Source organism: Triticum aestivum, chromosome 7A (assembly GCF_018294505.1).
Source record: "Triticum aestivum cultivar Chinese Spring chromosome 7A, IWGSC CS RefSeq v2.1, whole genome shotgun sequence".
NCBI lineage: Eukaryota > Viridiplantae > Streptophyta > Magnoliopsida > Poales > Poaceae > Triticum > Triticum aestivum.
In genome coordinates, this window is record NC_057812.1 from 503562115 (window position 1) to 503577133 (window position 15019).

At 45.9% G+C, this 15019-nt stretch overlaps 1 protein-coding gene across 1 annotated transcript; it reads right to left on the reverse strand.

The window, feature by feature from the left end:
* Window positions 1-1462: 1462 nt before the first annotated feature.
* Window positions 1463-3204, reverse strand: LOC123153430 (cytochrome P450 89A9-like). Its single transcript, XM_044572558.1, has 2 exons — window positions 2260-3204; window positions 1463-2029 (listed from the first exon to the last, which is right to left on the reverse strand). Exons 1-2 carry the CDS (start codon window positions 3202-3204, stop codon window positions 1463-1465), a joined length of 1512 nt encoding a protein of 503 aa, XP_044428493.1.
* Between the last annotated feature and the right edge of the window lie 11815 nt (window positions 3205-15019).

The following is a 15019-nucleotide window of genomic DNA, read 5'->3' on the forward strand; positions in this document are numbered from 1 at the left end:
TGACTGTCCCAGGGTTGTTTTTGTTGAATAAATCTCTTCAAGTTTGCCCGCAAAAAAAGAATAAACATAGTTGTGTACGAAGCAAAATAGACATTTAATCATTTCATATAGTTTACAAAAACTAACCCATAAGAAGTTGTGTCAATTTTTCTTGGGGCTCGGCGTTGTACAAAAAACGGAAATCTTTTTTTACACGACGCGAGGAACTAAATAAAATCATAAAGCGACCTCAACAGATTCCCTAATAAAACCTCTACGTAAGCGATGGTTCGTTTTGTTCATTATCTACGGATCTATTTTAATTTTTGTGAACATTTTCTAAAATTTCATGGACATTTTATTTAAAATCGTGATTTTTTAATAATATGTGAACAATTTTTTGAAATCATGAACATTTTATGATTTTCCAAATGTTTTTTGAATTCACAAACTGTTTATGATTTTCATTTTTTTAGAAAACACATAACGTTTTAAAATTTGGTTCTTTTGAAAATCCCGAATTTCATTGAGAAGAAAAATAAAAACAGAATCGTGCGATGGCTAAGAAATTCGGGATTTTCAAAAACGTTATTTGGATTAAGGATTAAGGGTGGATTAACAGCTATTTGGCTCGTTAAGCTCGTAGTCTGTTTGGCTCGTTAAGCTCGTAGTCTCTTTTCTAATGAACAAAAATAAGCACAGGATTCCTGTTAAATTTAACGAGAAGGTAACAAGTTTCATGAGCACCTCGTTAATACAACACAACACATATTTTTATGTCATAAGTAGCAACATTTCTTGGCACCTCAATCCATCTGATCAATCTAATCGATCCAACCAAGCCCACATGAGACAATAACCAGCGTACCTTGTCATGTGGTTGCTCTCTTCCTTCGTAAAAAACACACACACAAAACTAAAGCAAAAGGGGATAATGTGAACGTGTACTCGTGAGCTTAACGAGTTTTACAAGAGAGATATCATATTATCATGATTTCTAATAATATGACATGATTCTAGTAACAGAAGTGAGGGTAATTTAGACTAGTAACATGTATATTTGGTGAAGTTATGAAAATAGCTGGCTATAGCCTCGCTATAGTCCCGATATAGTTGATTTGGGAGGACCGTTGTTATTTGGCACAGCCCACTATCTAAAACTATGATAGAATTCAGTTGTCATAGAATAATATTAATATTGTTCTCGGACGTCTAAGAATTAACAATGTTTCATAAAATCATGTTGTTTTTAACATATCATGTGCTTTTTAGCAATCATCATACTAATAAATTTTACAAGAACTTTACATGCTAGCTGCGATGCATATAAACTACTGTACTATACTATATAGAGTTTTTATATAATTTTATTTATGTAGGAATATGATTTCCCTTTTGTTTGATAGTTTTTTGTTGTTGCGCGAAATAGCTTACCAAGCTGACCATTTTTTTCCACGCTGTTGATCGATGCCCTACTACGCTATCAGTTTGTGAGCTGTGCTTGCGACCTCACGACCAAACAAGTGCGTAACGGCGTCCTCATCTCGGTGACAAGCCCCGGTTTCTCTTCCATGTCCACTGCTCCAACCGGCGTCCACTCGAACCTCGTGAACAGCTTCTCGACGAAGGATTTCAGCACCGTCAGAGCGACAGCGGCGCCAGGGCACGCCCTCCGCCCGCTGCCGAAAGGCATCATCTTCATGGACTCCTCGCCGCTCCCGCCGCCGGCGGTGACAGAAACGCCGTATCCTTCTCCGCCCTCCAAGAACCGTTCAGGCAAGAACTCGTCGGGGTTCGTCCACGACGTCGCGTCGCGTCCGACATCAGCCACGCCGTAGTTGACGACGGAGCCCTTGGGTATCACATAGCCGTCGAGATAGACGTCCTTGTCCGTCGTGTGCGCCAGCAGGTAGTGCGCCGGGGGGTGGCGACGCAGCGCTTCGAGCACCACGGCCTCCAGGAACGGGCTCCGTCGCTCGTCATTTGCCCTACAGTTTTCATCGCCTTCCCCTTTCCTAGCGATGTCCTGCCGTAACTTTCGTTGTACATCCTGGCAAAAGTTGCATGTCGTATCAACTTTATGGGTATGACAGTGAAATTCCTAGTACTTAATAGTTAATACTCCCTTCATTCGAAAAAGCTTATCCTTTAAATGTATGTATCTAGCATTAAATTAGTGATAGATACATCCATTTAAGGATCAGCTTAGGATAAGTTTTTTTCGGACGAAGGGAATACTGCTATGAGCTGATACGACGTTCTTGTTATTGCTATGTATACCTGGTGGAGCACAAAACGTGCCATGATCCACTCGAGCGCCGTGGAAGTGGTCTTGGACGCAGCGTTCATGAACTCCCAGCACAGGCTCACCATCTCCTCGTCTCGGAGCCTTAGCTCCAGGAGCGTGTCGACGTAGCACCGGCGTCGCCCTGGGCCGACCCCACCTCTGTTCCACTGTCCGCGAGCACTGATGAGAGCCATGACAGTGGCATGGTGCCTCTTCTTGGCGTTCGATAGCTTCCGGCACTTAGGGAAGTAGCACGCGACCTCCAGGAGCGCGGGCATGAGGTGGAACGCGCCGAGCTCAACGACGAGGGACAGGATCTCGGCGTGGACTCCTCGCAGCTGCCTGAGCACGTCCTCCGCCACTCCCTCGCCGAAGCAAAGCGAGGCGAAGAAGGAGAACACGGCGTGTCGGAGTATTTCTGATGGCACCACGACGTGGTTCTCGGCCGCAGCGGCCGCACGCTCGAAGCTCGAAACAAGCCTGCCGAGAGAAGACTGTAGCGCGCCAGCGAGAGACGCCCCTGCAAGGTGCGAGCTGAGGTTGCGCCGGAGGAGGCTCCAGCGGCCGCCGTACTGGGCGCTGTTGATGCCGTGGCCGTTAAGCCCGAAGGACCACGACGGCGGACGGTGCGCGAAGGTGGCCCCTGCGCGGGCGAGGGTACGGTGCGCGGCGTCACGGCCGGCGATGAAGATGGCCGGCTTGCTGCCTGCCCAGAGGGTGACGACGGGGCCGTAGTCCGCGTGGAGGCGCCGAAGCGCATCGACGAGGGAGGCGGTTGTGGGGCAGCGGTACAGGAGGTTCCCGAGAAGTGGGAGCCGTGGCCATGGTGGCCCGGGAGGGAGCGGACTGCCGCCGATGTGGCATTTCCTGCGCTGCTTGGAGGATTGAACGAGGAGGAGCACGGCCGGAAGGACCACGATGCACAGCAGTAGGAGCATTGCGTCGGCAATGGTCGATGAGAGCGGTATCGGGGTAGATTTTATAGTGATGCAGCTCCATCTGCTGGGCGGCCAAAGGAATGCTTAGATCACAACGGCACATCCGTATCCTCTGTTGTTAAGCCATTGGTTCGACCAAAATGTAAGCAGTAGGTGTTTTTCGTTTTCGTTTTGGCAAATCGCTATAAGGTATCGTTGCTTGTTGGATAACGTTTAGTCCATAAGTGTCGTCTCAATGGTTGAGACAGTACCTTTCACAACATAGTAGCCACATGAAATAAGATGGCACGTGTGTGGATGGCGTGGAAGATTTTGCATTGCATATCCCATGGCAAATGACCACCGCTGCGTATCAACTTTGACTAGTCTTTAATGTCCCCAAAAAGCTGTGAGGACGCACGATATGTACGTTCACTGTAGAGGCATCCTCCGGTCGACACGGCAGCAGGGCCGATCCTAGGATTTTAGGGGCCGGGGCGAAATTGGAGCTCGGGGCTTCCTTAGAGCGTTGCCTTTGGGATCGGTTTAGTAGGTTTTTCCGGCTTCCCGTTGATCCCAATATTTAATCTTGCCTTCAACATCCAATGAAATTATTTTACTCACTAGGATGTGGAATTGGAAGTTTTATCAAATCCATTTTATTTATAGAAAAATAGATTAAGCATAATCGTGGACTAGTTTCTTTTCTAGACTACTGCTTGCATCTCAGTTTTTCATAGGACATTGAAAAGAACAGCCGAGATCCAATCAATTATCTTGACAAAATTCTTATTAACTATCACATTGATTTTTTTTGACTGGGAACTGTGGGGCAAAACCCCCACAGCAGATCAAAACTTTATTGAAAAAATAACAGATACAACAAGTTGATTACAAGGAGTAACCAGGTTACAAGGAAGAGGAAAAAAGAAAAGAAAACCCTACAAAAGTAGCTTAGGGGGGGAGGTAGGAGATCCACTTGAGCAGGTCATCCTTGTAAGCAGCTCTGATTCTGTGCTGCATGAGGCTAATATCCTGCCTAAACGCAAACCTCCGTTTATTAAAGCTGGCCCTCTCATTTCTGAACACTTTGGCATTACTGATGATCCAAATATGCCAGCAAGCAATGAATACCACTTCAGAGAAGAAAGGCCTATCAAAACTTTTCCTTACCTGAGTAACCAGCTCAATCATAGAGGTGCCAGCAGACCAATCAATCTGTAGATAATTCCAGACCCTTACACTGAAATTGCAACTGAAGAACAAGTGATCTCTGGTTTCCCTAGCCTGCAAAGGGCATAGTCTACAGTGCACTCCATCCTCCATGTGCCAGTGCCTTCTCTCAACCATATCCTTGGTGTTCAACCTGTCCATAATAAGCATCCAAGCAAAGACCTTGATCTTGAGAGTACAGGAGGATTTCCATATCCAACATAGCAAAGGATTGAAGGACTCAGACTGAAAGGAGTGTGAGTAAAACATCTTGGGCTTGAAAAACTTGGAAGAGCCCTGCCAGAACCAACAGTCTTTTGAGCTGGGATCTCTTCTGTGTGAGTCCATTAAATCCTTTATCAGATTTAACTCATCAAAAGCTTGGGCCGACAAGGGAAGGTGAAAAAGTTGGTGCAGATCCTGGGTATTGAAAATTTCCTTAATTGATACCCAGGGGTCCTTGGCAAAAGAGAAAAGCCTTGGGAATCTTGCCTGCAAACTAGATGTTTTAGAGCCAAGGTTCCAGTTATCAGACAGAGAATAGAGCAGTGTCTCCTTCGTTGATCTGCACCCAGGAGAAGTCCCTAAAATGCTGCATGACTTTACAAATATCTCTCCACCAGAAGGAGCCACAATCATTTGTTCCCTGGGGCATTCTGTCAAAGTAATATGAATCCCAAACTAGGGATACCCAAGGAATTTCACGTTTGTTCAGGAAATTACTGGCATGCTTGAGAAGGAGAGCGACATTCTGAACCCCCAGATTAAGAATACCAAGACCTCCCTTGTTTTTTGGCCTGCATATGAGTTCCCAAGCAGTCAGAGATGGGGTAGGCTCATCTCTATGCTTTCTCCACAAGCACTGTCTTTGAATTCTTTCCAACTGCTTGAGAATACCAGCTGGGAGAGCAAGACTACCCATAAAGAAAATTGGTAAAGAGGATAGAGCAGAGTTTAGGAACTGTATCCTTTCTCCTTGGTTAAGGAAAGAAGAACTGGCAGTCATTCTTCTCTCCATACAGTCAACCAGTGGCATGAAGTCTACCATTTTGGGTCTTGTGGTCCCCACAGGTAATCCCAGATAAGTAAATGGCATTGTACCAATTTTGCAACCAAAAGCAGTTGCCAAATCCTTCATTACAGCAGAGTCAACATTGATGGGAATAATGAAGGACTTGTGATAATTGACGTCCAGACCAGTGGACTGAGAGAACACCTGTAGCATATCCTTCAGAGCAAGGAGTTGAACCCTGTTTGCAGGGAGGATGATCAAAGTATCATCAGCATACTGGATCACAGGGTAGTCTGTATTATGGCAGGGTATAGGTAAATGTAGAATTCCCTTCCTGTACATATCATTAATCACTGTTTGTAGCAGGTCAGCAGCTAGGAAAATAGCAGGGGAGATACAGGGTCACCCTGTCTAACTCCTTTCTTACAGACAAACTTCCTCCCAGGGACTCCATTGAGCAGAATAGAAGAGGTACCAGTGGTAAGAAGCTGTTTCATCCAAAGAATTCACTTATCATTAAAGCCCTTATATCTGAGAATTTGAAAGATAGCTTCATGCTCAATAGAGTCAAATTCCTTTTCAAAATCCAATTTGAGGATTACTATTGGTCTCTTTGACTGGTGGCATTGATGCAAGTATTCAAAAGTCCAACCCAGACAGTCCTGTATTGTTCTGGTCTTAATGAAACCATATTGGTTCTTATGGATGCACTGCATAATCATTGTTTGGAGTCTATTTGCAGCCATTTTGGACAAAAAATTGAGCCCCATACTAGTAAGAGAGATAGGTTTGTAGTCTCCCACTTCCTCAGGAGAAAGTTTTTTGGGCACAAGAGTAATAAAGGAACTATTGATGTTTTCCAAGACAGCCGCTCCCTCATGAAAAGACTGAGCTAGCTCATAAAATTCCCCAGAAATAAGGTGCCATCATTTCTTAAAAAATAAGCCATTAAATCCATCAGGACCAGGTGCTTTATCCACAGGCATATGCTTGACCACATTATCCATTTCCTCCTTTTCAAAAGGCCTAGTGAGCACCTCAAGGCCAGACACTGGTGAGATAAGTGAAGGTAAATCAAAACCCATCACAATCCCTCTAGAGGTGCCCATTCTATTTTTAAAGCAACTCCAGATAATTCCAGCCATTTGGGAGTGATCAGAGACTACAGTTCCATCAGGTAGTCTTAAGCTAGCTATAGAGTTCTTCCTATGCCGCTCAGTGGCCATAGCATGGAAGAATTTAGTGTTTTCTCCCCCACCTTAAAGTACCAGATAGAGCATCGCTTCTTCCAGTACAGAAACTGTAAGTGTAGGAGTTTTTCCAAATGGGTTTTGACAATTCTTCTGAAGTTGTTCTCCTGAATAAAAAGAGGCCTCCACTCCTCTAATTCGTCCAGAAGGAAAATGACATGATTGCATTTGCTAATCAGTAGCCTCAATTTAGAAATATTCATTTGCCATCTCTTAAGACACGTTCTCAAACATTTAAATTTGTCTACAATTTTAGCAGTTATGTGTGTTTTCTGAGAGGGCTGCTTCCAAGAAGATTCAACACAGATCATGAAACCCTCAAGTTGAAGCCAATAGTTTTCAAACCTAAAGATATTTGATTTTGGAATGGAAGTCTTGATGGACACTAAGCAGGGCACATGATCCGATGCGGTCCGAGCCAGGGGCAGAACTTCAGTCATGGGGTAATCCGAAATCCAATCTACAGAAGTAAAAAACCAGTCTAGCTGCTCAAGAAGTGGGTTATCCTGCATATTGGACCATGTGTAGGATCTGCCTTTGATTGGAAGCTCAAGGAGGCCCAGGTGACCGATAATCTCATTGAAAATGAACATGTCATTTATGTCCCCACCAGGTAAGTTCCTGTTATCCATAGATCGGAGGAAGTTAAAATCGCCAAGTAGCAACCAGTGCACATTGATAGGTATAGTCAGGTTGTATAGCCAATTAACAAAGTTGTCCCTGGCTATACCATGACAAGGGCCATAAACAGCCACAAGAGTCCAAGTTTCATTATTTTTCCTGGAAATAAACTGAACAACCACAACAAACTGCTGCACTTCGATTATAATGCCACTAAAAGCTGTAGAATTCCAGACAACAATAATTCCACCAGAGGCTCCAATTGAAGGAGAGCAGACAAAAGAGTCAAATCTTTTAGGGCAGAAAGATTTGATTGTCCTTGAGTCAAAAGAAGCACATTTTGTTTCTTGCAAACAAGCTATTGAACATTGGCTTTCCTCAATTTTCTGCTAACAGCTCTCTGTCTAGCTTCAGAATTCAGGCCTCTTACATTCCAACAAAGAACATTCCAGTTTCTACAGGTACTACTCATTATAGAAAAAGATAGAGACCATAAACCACATGGCACACAATACCACATGTCTAAAAGAGCACAGTCTAGTCTGTCCCAACATTATCAAGCACCAAGGTTCCAAAAGCAGAAAATTGCCTAGAAATAAAGATAAAGCAAAGTTAAGGGCTTGCGAAACCCAAAATGTCAGGGACACTCTAATCATCATGTTTAGGTGAAGCTACAGCAGGTGGGTCCACCATAAGTGCATCCATAGATAGCAGAGCAGCATCAATCTGAAGCTCACGTCCAACTTCTTGGAGCCTACTGACAGGGGTTGCAGGAGGAATTTCATCAGAGTCAGGCTCTTCATACATCTGGGCCGTGAAAGGCTTGGCCTTGTGCTTCTTCCTCTTGGGCTGTAGCGCGAGCTCTTGGAATGCGGGCTTGAAACCATCACGCTGGGCCAAGCTTCTGGTGCAGCGTCGAACTGTGGTGTCAACAATTGGAGTTGGCACCAAAGTCTTCCGCGGCCTGCGAGCTTTAATCGCAGCAGAAGGGGTAACCTGCACAGGTTGCACATCAACAGGATCAGTAAAAAGCGCCCTGGCAACTAGCCTAGCTGGCTCCTCTTCCCTCCATGTAAGTCGTGGCAGGTCTAAACCACTGAAAGCCAAATCCCAGCTCCTCTTAGGAAGTACAACCGGCGACAAAGGCTGCAGCAGCACTGGCCTGGGTACAGAGAAAGCTACAGGAGCTTGCAGAAGGTTCTCAAAAGACCTCCTCCAAATCATCTCCGGGGGCAAAGGAGGCCCAAAAGGAATCGCAGGCAGAGCAATCTCCTCCGTGATAACGGGAGGCTGATACACCACAATGGCCCAATTGTTTGCTGCATTCTCATTGACCACAGGCAACATAGTTGCTTCATAGAGATCATCCTCCACCACAATGACGGGTGGATCCTGGTCAGTAGCAGAGCTTGGCTGGGCGGAGAGTTCCATCACCATTGATTCTTGATCTTGAAAAGGTTCAGGCTCAACATTGTCTTGGCCATTCCCCCAATTGTCCTCAGCTACTTCAATGATCACAGGCTCTGGCGGCGGAGGAGGGACTGCATTCCACCCAAGGCGGGGTACGCAGGAAGATTAAACAAGGGTAATTCAGGGAAAGGAACGCCCGGAACTGGATGCGGATTTCCATTGAGGGGCATCCAATCTTCATCCTGGGGCATCTGCTCAGCAAAGTTCGCTCCCAAAATGTATAGAGGCGCAGTCCAAGAAACCCGCGCCCCACCATAGGCTGCAAAATCCATGAAGACCACATCACGTGGCACAAGGATATCCTCTGGGAATGAAGCAAACACCAAGGAGCGAACCAAATAAGGGTCTTCACTATTCCAATGGTGAAATTTGCCAAAAGTATTCACAGCTGCCCTAATGCATTCAGTGTTGCGAAGGTCCAACGGAATACCAAGAAACATAAGAAGTCCCTGACGAAAACCCTGAACTCCCCGAAATTTTTTGCCCTCGTCATGCTTCATAAAGCGCACAAAACGGTCATTACCCAGCGGCTGAGGCGGAAGTTGCAGCAAAGAAAATCTGACGGCGGCGTCTCGAAGTTCAAAGAGCCCAACAGACCGGATCCAAGGCTGAGCTGACCGAACATGAACACCATGCCCTTGCAACCACTATACTACTTCCTCTCTAGCAGCACCAATCTCATCTGGTTGAGGAATAGGCATTACCTCCGCAAGCATGAACTCCTCATGGCGACGCACAATTGGGATATGTGGCGTCACAAAGGTTCGCGGTAGACGATCTTCTCCCCCATCAACGATGTGGTGACCAGCAGGTATGTACCGCAGGGGATCTAAATGGAAGTTGGCCATCAGAGTTGGAAGCTCCGCCTCCAAAGATGGCGAGTGAGAGGGTGGGGGAGGGGTTGCAGGCGGCGAGGTCGGTGGTGTCTTGGGGCCGGGGCTGATGGAACTGGACGACGGTGTAAATGCGGAAGTGCAAGGGAGGTCCAAGTTTGGTAAAAGATTTGTCAGAGAGATATTCCCGCAGCGTGCCTCGGAAGATGGAGCGTTAACGGGTTTGGCTTGCCACACGAGCCCCAAGATTCTAGCAAATTTGTTGCAATCTTTTTTGACGTGACCAGACCGAAGGCAAGAGATACACCAAAGCGTAGATGTACACGCAGAAGCGAAATGGCCCTTCTTAAGGCACTTCTGACACGTAGAAATTTCATCGACCATATCAGAAATTAAATTATCAAAATCTTCCCTTGCTTGTTGAGACGAGGGGATATCCAGCTGCTCCCCAAAAGAAACCGGCGAAGCCTGGCCCACCTCAGAGGAGGAAGAGGATTCAAGGCCCTCCGAGGCCACGAAAGCGGGCCCAACATGACCCGACACGTCCTCATTCAAAGGAACAGAATTCCCGCCCGAGATTGGTGGCGTGCGATCAGCATGGGGCCTAAGATCATGCACCGTACCAAACGAGATAGATGGTCTCGCCGACGTCCACCGGAGAGTCGCCGGCAAATTTGGACGAATAATAACCCGCTCATGAGAAGAAATTGAGTAACCCGCCTGCTCAACATCACGAATGCAACTATCTGTAGCTGGGTAACGATAATCCTGGCAAGCACCATAGCTCTGAAACACTGCAAATGAGAGCTTTTTGCCAATTGAATGAGTAGATTTGAAAGAAGACTTAGATGGCTTAGAACGCAGGGCTAAAACCCCAAGAGCAGCACGTCTCTTTGAGGGACTCACTAGGATCCACTCAGCATCACACTCCAAATTCCAGATCTTGAACTCATGACTCCAATTAGGACCACCGTTACTCCACAGATGAAAGTAACATTTGAATTGATCGCAAGAAAAAGATCGAAGGCGAAGAATAATCATGGCCACAACTTTGCAGGAGACTTGAAATCCAAATACCTTATCCTTTATCAAAAATACCATGAAGTCGATGCCTGAACCACCAATAGCTGCTTCCAGAGCCGCAGCCACAGAATCTTCGTTCAAACGAAAATTGTGGCGTCCAAACGAAACCACCATGGTGAAGATGTAGGAGTCCTCCATGGGGTGTACCGAAAAGCCCGTAGATTTGAAAACCTTCTCCGCAAAAGCCAAACCCTTGGAGAAGTCCAAGCCAAGGGTGAAACCTTCCATGGAACCCATTGAAGATGGGTATGAACGTGTAGATCTCGGAGCGCCGAAGAGATCCACTGGAAGGGAACTAGAATTTAGTGGCTAGTGGAGGAGATCGCCGGAAGGGGGTGGTGATCGCCGGGGTGGAGGTAGCCTTTGGAGATGAGCATGATTCTAGGCTACGATAAACCATGCCCAATCAATTATCAATGCCATATGAAATAATGAAGAGGGGATATTGATTATCATTTATAATTTGTATTAATTATCATAGGAAAAGCAAAATCACTAGGGCACAGTACCTTAACTAGAATCAACTTGTTGAATCGTTCATAGGGTGTCTCCGGCTAAAATTGTAGTGATTGCAGGGCTCATGCTCGCTGGCCGTCCCTCTTCCGTCGTAGTTTGACTAGTTCTGGCGGTCGCGAGGCGAAGGGGAGAAATCCATCTGGGCGTCCGGTGGCAGCGGCCGAAACCGTGCCTCACGTGCGTACGCGCCTCTTCATGATCAACAGCCATGCGTAATTATTACTTCCTTCATTCCTAAATATAAGTTTTTTTAGACATTTCAAATGAACTACAACATACGAATGTATGTAGACATATTTTAGAGTGTAGATTTACTCATTTTGCTCGGTATCCTCTATTGTTAAGCCATTGGTTCGACCCAGATGGAAGCAGTAGGTTTTTTTGGTTTTCGTTTTGGCAAATCGCTATAAGGTATCGTTCCTTGTTGGACAACATTTAATCCAAAGTGTCGTCTCAATGCTTGAGATACAATACCTTTCACAACATAGTAGCCACATGAAATAAGATGGTACGTGTGTGGATGGCCTGGTAGATTCTGCATTGCATATCACATGGCAAATGAACACCGTACGTGTACTGTGGCATCTGGACTGCCTATCAACTTTGACAAGTCTGGACTGCCTATCAACTTTACTGAACCTAATTTCTCCCAAAGTAACTGTCGAGATGAACAACAGGCTGACAAAAACCTTTACAGAAGAAGAGATCTCAGACGCCCTCTTCCAAATCGGACCTCTCAAGGCCCCAGGGGCTGATGGTTTCCCGGCGAGATTTTACCAAAGGGACTGGGGAACAATGAAGGAAGATGTAATCAGTGCAGTGAAGGATTTTTTTTGCATCAGGCACCATGCCTGAAGGAGTCAATGATACGGTCATCTGCCTCATTCCGAAAGGGAAAGACCCCCAAAGTCTGAAAGACTTTCGCCCTATCAGTCTTTGTAACGTTATCTATAAGGTGGTGTCAAAATGCCTGGTCAACCGCCTCCGTCCCTTTCTTAATGAGATTGTGTCTGAATCACAGAGTGCCTTTATACCTGGGAGGTTGATCACTGATAATGCTATCATTGCCTTCGAATGCTTCCATAGGATCAGCCACTCCAAAAGCAAACACAACACACATTGTGCTTATAAGTTAGACCTGGCCAAGGCCTATGACCGAGTGGATTGGAGCTATTTAGAAGGGGCCCTACTTAAGTTGGGTTTTGACATTGTCTGGATCAAGTGGGTAATGGAGTGCGTCAAATCAGTGAGATACTCAGTCAAATGGAATGGGAAACTGCTCAAGGCCTTTGTACCGTCAAGGGGGCTTAGGCAGGGAGACCCACTAAGTCCGTACTTGTTCCTGCTAGTGGCGGATGGGCTGGTTAATATTCTGAAAAAAGAAATGAATGAAGGCAAGCTAACACCCATCAAAGTGGCAAGGGGGAGCCCAGGCATATCTAACCTCTTGTTTGTAGATGATAGTCTTCTTTTCTTTATAGAAACAACCCAAGAAGCCGCAGTCATCAAGGAGGCTTTGGACTGCTTTCAACGGTGCACCGGTCAGCTGTTCAGCCCCGCTAAATGTTCACTGCTTTTTAGTGAACTATGCCCAACAGAGTGCCAAGATAATATTAAGAACATCCTAGGAGTAGTGGCCGCCTCCTTTGAGAGAAAATATTTGGGCCTACCAACTCCAGAGGGGAGGATGAAGAATGGGTGTTTCCAGCCGATTATGGAAAGATTCACTAAGAGATGCTTAGATGGGAACAAGAAGTATATGTCTTTTGCAGCAAAAGAGGTAAATGTCAAGTCAGTGGCTCAATCCCTACCCACCTACCCAATGGGCGTTTTCAAAATGCCGATGGGATTTTGTGAGAAATATGAAAAACTTATTCGTGACTTCTAGTGGGGGGGCAATGCCGAACACAGGAAAGTACATTGGATGGCTTGGGACCAAATGACCAAACCGAAGAGAGGAGGGGGCCTAGGGTTCAGAGACATGCACCTGTTTAATCAAGCCCTACTTTCAAGACAAGGTTGGAGGCTGATTCAGAACCCTGAGAGCCTGTGCGCTAGAGTCTTGAAATCAAAATACTACCCTAATGGTGATATATTGGATACAGTCTTCGCCTCGGATGCTTCCCCAGCATGGCGTGGAATAGAGTTTGGTTTGGAACTGTTGAAAGAAGGAATCGTGTGGAGAATTGGGGATGGTAGGAGTGTGCGAATCCAAAGAGACAACTGGATACCAAGGAGAAGCGGTCTAAAAGCTGCTACCTTTCTATGCAACTGCAGACTTAGATGGGTCAACCAGCTAATAAAGACGGACTGTAATGAGTGGGATGTGGATTTGATAAAGCAGATCTGCCCAGCTTATGATGCCGAAGAAATCTGTCAAATAAAACTCCCAGCAAGGAAAACCAGCGACTGTGTTGCTTGGCACCATGAAAACTCTGGGAATTTCAGTGTTAAGAGTGCCTATAGGCTGGCCATGGAAATCAAGGCAAGGGGACAACCGGCTGCTTCCAGCTCCACTAGTGAGGCAAATGACCGGAGCATCTGGGACTTAATCTGGAAAGGCAAAATACCCTAGAAAATTAAAATCCTCAACTGGAGGATTGCCACAAACTCCTTGGCTACTACAAAGAACAAGAAACTTAGAACCCTGGAAGACTTTGCAACATGTCCAATCTGTGGTCAAGAAGACGAGGATGAACACCACGCAGTTGTCAAGTGCACAAAGGCTTGGGCACTTCGAACAGAGTTGAGGAAAAGCTGGTCACTGCCTTCTGAGAAAGAATTCAGTTACACAGGTGCAGACTGGCTGCAATGCCTTCTAGATTCTTGCTCGGTAATCACCAGAGATAGGATCCTCTTGCTCTTTTGGAGAGCGTGGTTCCTACGGGAGGATTGTGTACATGGCAAGGGTTCAGCCTCAGTATCGGTGTCCGCCGATTTCATAAGAAGGTATGAGCAGGAGATCCTACAGGCCTCGGTACCTGATACTGACTACACGAGTAAAATCAGCCTGTTCAATTCGGACACCAGAGTGCAACAAAAATTACCAAGGGAAAGCGTGACGTGGTCTCCGCCGCCTTCTGGGTACTGCAAGGTTAACACAGATGCTTCCTTTATTGGGGACAAGGGACCGAGCTGTCTAGGATGATTGCAAGGGACCATCAGGGCAGGGTTGTTTTGTCTGTAGGGCGTACAACTACTGCAAGCACCGAAATTGAAGCTGCGGAAGCTAAGGCAGTGAAGCTGGACCTCATAGAGCTTGCTAAAGTGACTCGAGGAAACATTATTGTGGAGTCCGACTGTCTATCACTGATAAACCGGTTAAAAGGGGAGGAGCCAGATAGATCACACCTTTTCCACATCATAAATGACATCAAGATACAAGCTGGCTTGTTCCGCTCAGTCTCATGGCCAGCCACGAGAAGAGAAGGAAACTAAGCTGCCCATGCCTTGGCAGCCCTTGCGAGGAAATCTGGAGACTGCACAATGATAGAAGGAGTCCATGTAGAACTTTCAGATATTATAGCTGATGATTGTAAATGTGTTGTAAGCTCTGCTTAAGTCTAGTGTCTGATCCTCAAAAAAAAGCTGCGCACGATTTGTTCATTGTAGAAAATGTAGGCACCCACCCTCTGGTCAACACGGCAGTCTTGTTTCTCAGCTTTTAGAGTGTTTTTCACTGTCGGGTGATTCTTGCTTGGTGGTTATTCGAGGTTCGCCATAGCTGCGGCCTTCTTTGATTTGGAGAAGTTTTGTGGGTATTTCATAGAATAAGATTTTTATAGAAAAATTCGTTTAGAGCCCTTTGGTTTGTAGTAACAAAATTCTATATCTATGAA

Excerpts from the sequence above, each read along its gene's own strand:
- LOC123153430 (XM_044572558.1), bottom strand. The coding sequence starts at position 3,204 with ATGCTCCTACTGCTGTGCATCGTGGTCCTTCCGGCCGTGCTCCTCCTC. Across the intron at positions 2,030-2,259 it reads CACGTTTTGTGCTCCACCAG|GATGTACAACGAAAGTTACG; the intron begins GTATACATAGCA and ends AACTTTTGCCAG.